Source organism: Coffea eugenioides, chromosome 8, assembly GCF_003713205.1.
Source record: "Coffea eugenioides isolate CCC68of chromosome 8, Ceug_1.0, whole genome shotgun sequence".
Taxonomy (NCBI): Eukaryota; Viridiplantae; Streptophyta; class Magnoliopsida; order Gentianales; family Rubiaceae; genus Coffea; species Coffea eugenioides.
Genome location: NC_040042.1, coordinates 20,023,391 through 20,030,051, shown reverse-complemented (window position 1 = coordinate 20,030,051; position 6,661 = coordinate 20,023,391). Strand labels below are relative to the sequence as shown.

At 35.0% G+C, this 6,661-nt stretch overlaps 1 protein-coding gene across 2 annotated transcripts; it reads left to right on the top strand.

Annotated features, from left to right (window-relative positions):
* Nucleotides 1-1,985: 1,985 nt before the first annotated feature.
* Nucleotides 1,986-5,970, top strand: LOC113780949 (protein ACTIVITY OF BC1 COMPLEX KINASE 1, chloroplastic-like). Of its 2 annotated transcripts, XM_027326738.1 has the most exons (5): nt 1,989-2,522; nt 3,005-3,211; nt 4,653-4,742; nt 4,829-4,975; nt 5,706-5,963. In XM_027326738.1, the coding sequence occupies exons 1-5, from the start codon at nt 2,148-2,150 to the stop codon at nt 5,931-5,933; spliced, it is 1,047 nt and encodes a 348-aa protein (XP_027182539.1). In that variant the 5' UTR covers nt 1,989-2,147; the 3' UTR covers nt 5,934-5,963. The 2 variants fall into 2 exon arrangements, with proteins under 2 accessions (XP_027182540.1, XP_027182539.1); XM_027326739.1 differs by lacking the exon at nt 4,829-4,975 and having other exon boundaries at nt 1,986-2,522; nt 5,706-5,970.
* The last annotated feature ends 691 nt before the right edge of the window (nt 5,971-6,661 follow it).

Here is a 6,661-nt window from a genome sequence, read left to right as displayed (position 1 = left end):
GAGAGCCATCTATATCTTTTTACCTGAACTACTTCGTTTAAACTGTGGTGTTTACTTATATCTATATTTGATGCTTATATTTGATAGATTAAAATCGCAATTGTGTGATTCTTGATTACGTGACCTTTTTGGTACCTCATTGGGCGAAAGTTCACCCTGTTACCTTTGTTTTCCTTACAGGGGGTGAAATTTTTGGAGCGTGAATTTTGGGGAAAGAGTTGAGCTAGTTATAGTTTGTTTTGGTTTGGGCTCCTCTGTATTAGTAAACCTTATATGTATTTGTATTAGTTTGGATGCTCTGACTTATAATTTAAGTTGAATCTTTAGAGATTCCATTGTACATAGTATGGATTGATTAATCGAAGTTAAATTGCGCGTTTAGTATGGTAAATGTGAATTTTGGCTTAGTAGTCCTGGCGAGAGTTGGGCAGACAGTCCGCTAACCTTTGGGGTACGCCCTAAGGGAAGGTGGGGCTGTCACACACTGGATTTCGATGTCTTCATACCAAATATAGATCTATCTCTTAGTTTCAAAATGGTATAAGAATCACCTCAATCCGATCATTGTATCTCAAGATATAGCCAAAATATGAAAATGTGTCAAAACTGTAAAACTTGCTTTTCTTTTGTTCTTGATTCCATTTCCTCTTTTGCACTTCATATCTTCTTTAAACTACTTCAAATCATCAATAATCATCCAATAATCTTCTCAATGCACTCCATTTGATGATTGAATTCTTAAACCTACAAAAACATGAAGTTTTCACCATAAAAATCCATAGAAATGCATTTTTACCGCTTAAACCATAAAATATATATTTTCACTAGAAACCTATTTAATTAGCTATAAAAGTAGTTAAAACACACCAAAACTAACTAATAAAGCACACTTAAAACACGTAAAATATCTACTTATCACTACATCTCTTTCCATTAATATAATTATAACCCTATATTCCGGAAATATCAGCAACAATAGCAGTTTTACTACATGTTCTAATGCACTTACTGCAGTTTTCATTTACTAAAGACAACTTTATCTTATTAGTATGTACTTCTAATTACTTGTAACTAGGCTTATCTCATGCTCAGTAACTTTTAGTGATGTTTAAGTATGCTGTTAATTAGCTGATTATTCAATGATATTTTTTTTGTATATGATTGGTGCTGATAACATAAACAGTTATGTTACCCCTATAAATAACTGTTCATATTACTAATAGAGAGTTTTAAAAGTGACGTGTATTCTTTATAAACTTTGCTGCAAGAACCTGGATATCTAGTCATTTAACTAGCTGTTAGTATCCATCGTTGTTTCATGTATTGTTGATAAATTTCATTCAATTACACTTACACCCCTTGAATTTTGCTAATTCTAAATAGCTTTTCATATTTTGTCATTTCTCTGTTAATACAACTTGGCAAGTAGCATGAAGAGCAAATCTGGTACAAATTTCTCAACTCACTCCTTAAAAAAAATTTTTAATGGTAACTTTTCTGGCATGGACTGAATCTGCAACACAAACCTTAAGTTCAAGGGTGGTAAGTGCTATTTTCTAAATTATAAGGGCGGTGAGTGATGGTGTCAGAAACCTCAGGGAGGTTTCTGCAATTATCCCTTTTTTATATTATTAATAAAATTTAAGGTTTGACGGTCCTTCCCGTACACGGTTTGCCAATTAAAGAAATAGATTGTTGCTCCAAATGAAAAACCTACAAGAATCTTCCTAAAACCATTGAGTTTGTTTGGACAACAAGAATTTGGAATAAAAATTTCAGATTTTGTTTTGCTTGTATCATACACACAATTTTCAATCACCTTTTTATCTCACATACATCACATCACAAAAAGTGCTACAATAACTAGATCAAATAAATCATCCAAATAAATTCTTTTCCAAACAAACTCAATGGTATCTGTTACCCCCTATTTCCCCCTTCCATTCCCCCTCAATCGACTCAAGTCGTTAATACACAAACAAACAAGCAAGCACACAACTTAAATGGCTTCCAACGACCAAAACCATCCCAGAGCCACGCAAGTTTTTTCATCATTATCCACAAAAAAAAAAAAAGACACACACACACACAATCATTCGGCTACTTTCCTCCTTTGATGTAATTCATTATCCAAGCCACCTTCGAAAATGGAGCTGACCGTTTCCACAAACCATCCTAACAACAATTTCCTTTCTCCGAGGTGGAATTCCAATCCAATCCGACAAACAATCAACAAAAGTCTCCACTTTTCTCAGCCGATTCAGAAGAAGCTCCGCCGCCGGATATCAAATTTGGCGGCGGCGAATAACACAGGCTATAGAACTGGTAGTAATAGCAAAAGTGATAAAATCAACAATAATACTTTGGCAACAACAAGAACTTCGTCGGCGGAGACCGAGACGGTTGCAATGGCTGCCGGAAATGGAAAGCCTAGTAGTGCTGGTAACGGGAATACGGCCTTGGAGCAGCTTGATTTTGAGCGCGGCGTTTGCATTCCGTTTCGCAAGTACTCTCCCCAAACAGTACGAAGATTTACTTTGTATTGTTGATTTTTATTTGTTCCGGTTTTCTGGAAATTGGAGTGTACTTTTGATAACCATTTTCAATGCTTGGAATATGCGCAAATTCACACTATGTAGTTTTGCTTTTCTTTTAATTTGGTTTCATATCTTGTGGAAATTAATGAAAGAACGTACTACTTGATAATGGATAGCTCAGGATAACACCTTTTTCAATACCATCAAAGAGTATCATTGTCAGTAATTTTCTCTGTTTTGGTTTTCGTGGGTTTTTGTTTGATTTTTTTTTTACTGTAGTTTATTACCATCAGTCAACCGTTTTAAGATTAGTATTGGATTTCTAGCTTATTGCAAGTTTCTAGCGGTAAATATGGTGTGAATCATGCTTTTATAGTTGCCGGCTTCTTCTGTTTAATATACTGGTCGTATGTATTAATTTCGCCTATGATCCTGGTCTGCGATGTAATGGTTGTGTGGTCGTTCAGGTGAGGGATAAGGTATTGGAGTCAAGAGGCGCAATATTGTCACTCATTGGTCGCGGGGTGGAGATAGTATGGAAGTTAGGCCTTTATTGGTCTACATTAGTGTATGATTATTTCGTTGGTCGTGATGAAGAAGTGGTTCCATTTCGCGCCAGCCAGCTAAGAAATCTTCTCTGTGATCTCGGACCTTCTTTTATCAAAGCTGGACAGGTTTGTTTTGCTTTATTTTAATAGATGATTTACTTGCTTTCTTATGCCTGCAGAGTTCTTGGTGTATTCATCCTGCATGAGTCGGGGATTACTTGCTTAAACTGCTCATATAATCTGGTATTTCTTTTTCTCTAGATCAGCTGGTCAATATAAGCAGAAAATATGAATTGAGAAAAATGAGAGAATTCCTAGATATTATTGATCTCTTATTTGTCAAAGTTCAAAAATGTGAAAGTGAACTCATCTTGATAAGTAGTGGCAAAGGACTTTTTGAAGTCTGAGCTCATCTTGATCAAGTTTTGTATGTTCCTGATTTTTAGAAGGACGAAGTAGATGGAAACTAATGAAAGGCTGCACTTGGAGTGGATAATTGATGGTACTTTACTAAATGAAATGCTTATGTTGCTTTGGACTGTTGAATGTTGCGTCTTGTTTGTCACTATAGTTACCAGCAAGCTAAACATAATCTTCTATTGACATTTTGCTGGGGAACGTGAGAGATGTATTTATTTTTTCTCTCATCTTGTATGTTGTTGCTTGAAAGATAATCTTGGATGAAGTTAAAAGGAGTAGATTGTAACCACCACATGCATGGAGACATCAGGAGAGAAAAGAAAAGAAGGAATTTGCTTTAACTTTCTTTTCTGTGTTTGAGAGTTTTGAGGACGAAAAGAGAAAAGATTTAATTCTTTGTTTGATGGACAAAATGGCATTGCCAAAATTTTAACTTTACAAAACCAACCTCTCTTCATTTCTTCCACTTGTGGGAAGAAAAGGAAGGAAAGAAACAGAGAGCAGTTAGTGGGAAGAAATAGAGAGTAGTCACACTTTCTCCCCAATCTACTATTTTTTCTCCAATTTAAACTCATTAATGAGAGAGTACTCAAATTTTTTCCCCAATCTTCTATTTCTCTCCCTTTCCTCCCGCCGAAATGAAGGGTTTAAGAAACCATCATTAGTTGCTAATTTCATTCATTGTTTTTGGGTACCAGCACACATCACATGACCCTTAGCCTGATTCAAAGGTTAAACTAGCCATACTCAATCTGTTTTTCTTTTTGACTGTTGCCCATGGTATAAATCTTGTAGTTAAATTTTTATTCAGGTGGCTTAGAATATATAAGATGGCTGGTGTTATGTTTTATTGTTTTCCCACTCTTTTGCCTTCAGATGAATGGATGAGAATAACACGTTAGATTTCAGGATTTGTCGTGTTTGGATTTTAACACGTTTTAAATTTGGCCTCAAAGAATACGGCATAAGCTATGTGATTGATGGATTTCTGACTGCTTTGAGTTTGAGACGCACTTGCATTGAATATTTGAGATTTTTGCTATTCAAGTTGTAACACTGAATTATTATTCTGGAATGAAATGCAACCTTCATTTATTTGTCCAATGTATTTTTAGTTGATATTCTTTGTTTATCTATATTCAAACAGGTCCTTGCAAACAGGCCTGATATAATTCGAGAAGATTACATGAATGAACTTTGCATTCTTCAAGATGATGTTCCTCCTTTTCCCGACCAGGTATGTGCTTTGTGATTTCTTCCCGTACTTGGTGAATTTGGAACAATCCTTTTTCTTTGAGCTGCATGTCATTGAAAATGATTTAGGTTGCTTTTAACATCATAGAAGAGGAATTAGGTCAACCTCTTGAAGCTGTTTTCAGCAAAATTTCATCAGAGACTATAGCAGCAGCTAGTTTGGGTCAGGTTTACCGAGCTACTTTGTGTGCCTCCGGAGAGGATGTTGCAATTAAGGTTCTCTGATATTCCTCCTGATTCTTGAAATTTATCTATGTTCTTACATCTTTCAGTTTCTCTTTTGGTTTACATTAGACATGCCAGCTTTTAGTTTTATCTGATAGCATGAAACTTGTTCCAACTCCATTTTGAGAGGCTGTGCTTGTAGGTTTTCTTATTACTTACTCTGACATATGATTTCTTATAAGACGGTAGCTGAGATTGATCCATTTTTTATTTTTGGTCATCCTCCCATTGGTGGTAGTGTTGAAGTTCTTAATCGTATTAACAGTTATTAGTCCAGAGTGTAAGATATGATCACATGCTGGAAAAGTTCAGAAGTTACCAATAGTGACCGTCATTGTATACTGATTGTGTATACATATGCTTGTTGATGTTTATTTCACACTTTATAATTGGATTTGGCAGTAGCTTGTTTAGATTTGATTGTTTTTCTCATTTTCTGATTTCTTAAAATTAGCTCATGTTCTACAATCCTCATGAATCAGTTTGTTGAATGTATCTTTTTGTTTATTCTTAAGTGGTTTTTATATGTCCTTTGCCAATTTAGCATGCCGTCTTTACCTTTTCTTATTGTCATGTATTTGTAGTACATGATGTCTTGCTTTCCCCACTTGATGCTTTACGGTTGACTTGTGCACCTTGTACTGATGTGATTGAAGATGAAATTGCCCAATACCTGCAGTTAGGACGGCAGTCTAATGGTATGTCATTACTGTTCTTGTAGGTGCAAAGACCTGAGATAGAGCCTATTATATATCGAGATCTTTTCCTTTTCCGGACCCTGGCATCATTCTTGAATGGCATCAGTTTACAAAAGCTGGGTTGCAATGCAGAGCTTATAGTTGATGAATTTGGCGAGAAGCTTCTGGAGGAGCTTGATTACACTTTGGTATTTTTGCAGAACTCTCTCGGCTTGACACCAAAAAATAAGAAGAATATGGCTTTTAGATAGAATAAAAGCATTGTATATTTGATGATTTTAGGCATTGGGAGGTTAATATTTTCTAGAGGTGTAAAATGGTTACAATCTTCTTCTACAACTTTTACCTCCCTCCACGATATTTAAGACATTGTCCACCACACTTTGCCCCCAGGAAAAACCAATAAAAAAAAAAGAACAAGAAAGATAAAACAAAGAAAAGAAGTGACGTGATGAAAGATTTGTGAGACTTGCAGACTTGGGATGTAACAAATTGCACTTGAAGTAGCAGTGTTTTTCATGTGAAACTAACGGTAGAAGCTAAAGTAAATTTTGCATAAATCGTTGCATTTTACTGTTCAAAGTTTTGTTTGCTTTTCAACTTGTCTTCCTGGTGTGGACTTCATAGTTTTTAGATTAGTCTTGTGTTTCAATTTCGCAACCATTACAAAACTAGTCTTATTTGTTTAGGTTGTCCATTAAGTTAGTGAATTAAGTTATCTATGGATACAGAGATGAATGAAATTTTCATTAAGCACCTTAACAAATAGACATGACATGCGAAATTCTTCTGACATATTTCATCCTTAGTTTTTTTTTTTATTTTAATCATTGCTCTTTTGATTTGGAGCTTAAAAAAGAGTACTTAATGAACAAAAAGAAGAACTGAATTGTTCTGTCATATCTTTTGTTCTGGACTCTGTACAACATTTATACAAATGGAATTTGACTTTTGTCAATTCCATGAAATCTGTAATTTC

Bases quoted from the DNA above. Each gene is read 5' to 3' on its own strand.
- LOC113780949 (XM_027326738.1), top strand. From the start codon at position 2,148: ATGGAGCTGACCGTTTCCACAAACCATCCTAACAACAATTTCCTTTCT. The intron at 2,523-3,004 runs GTACGAAGATTT...GTGGTCGTTCAG, and splicing joins GCAAGTACTCTCCCCAAACA to GTGAGGGATAAGGTATTGGA. The intron at 3,212-4,652 runs GTTTGTTTTGCT...ATATTCAAACAG, and splicing joins CTTTTATCAAAGCTGGACAG to GTCCTTGCAAACAGGCCTGA.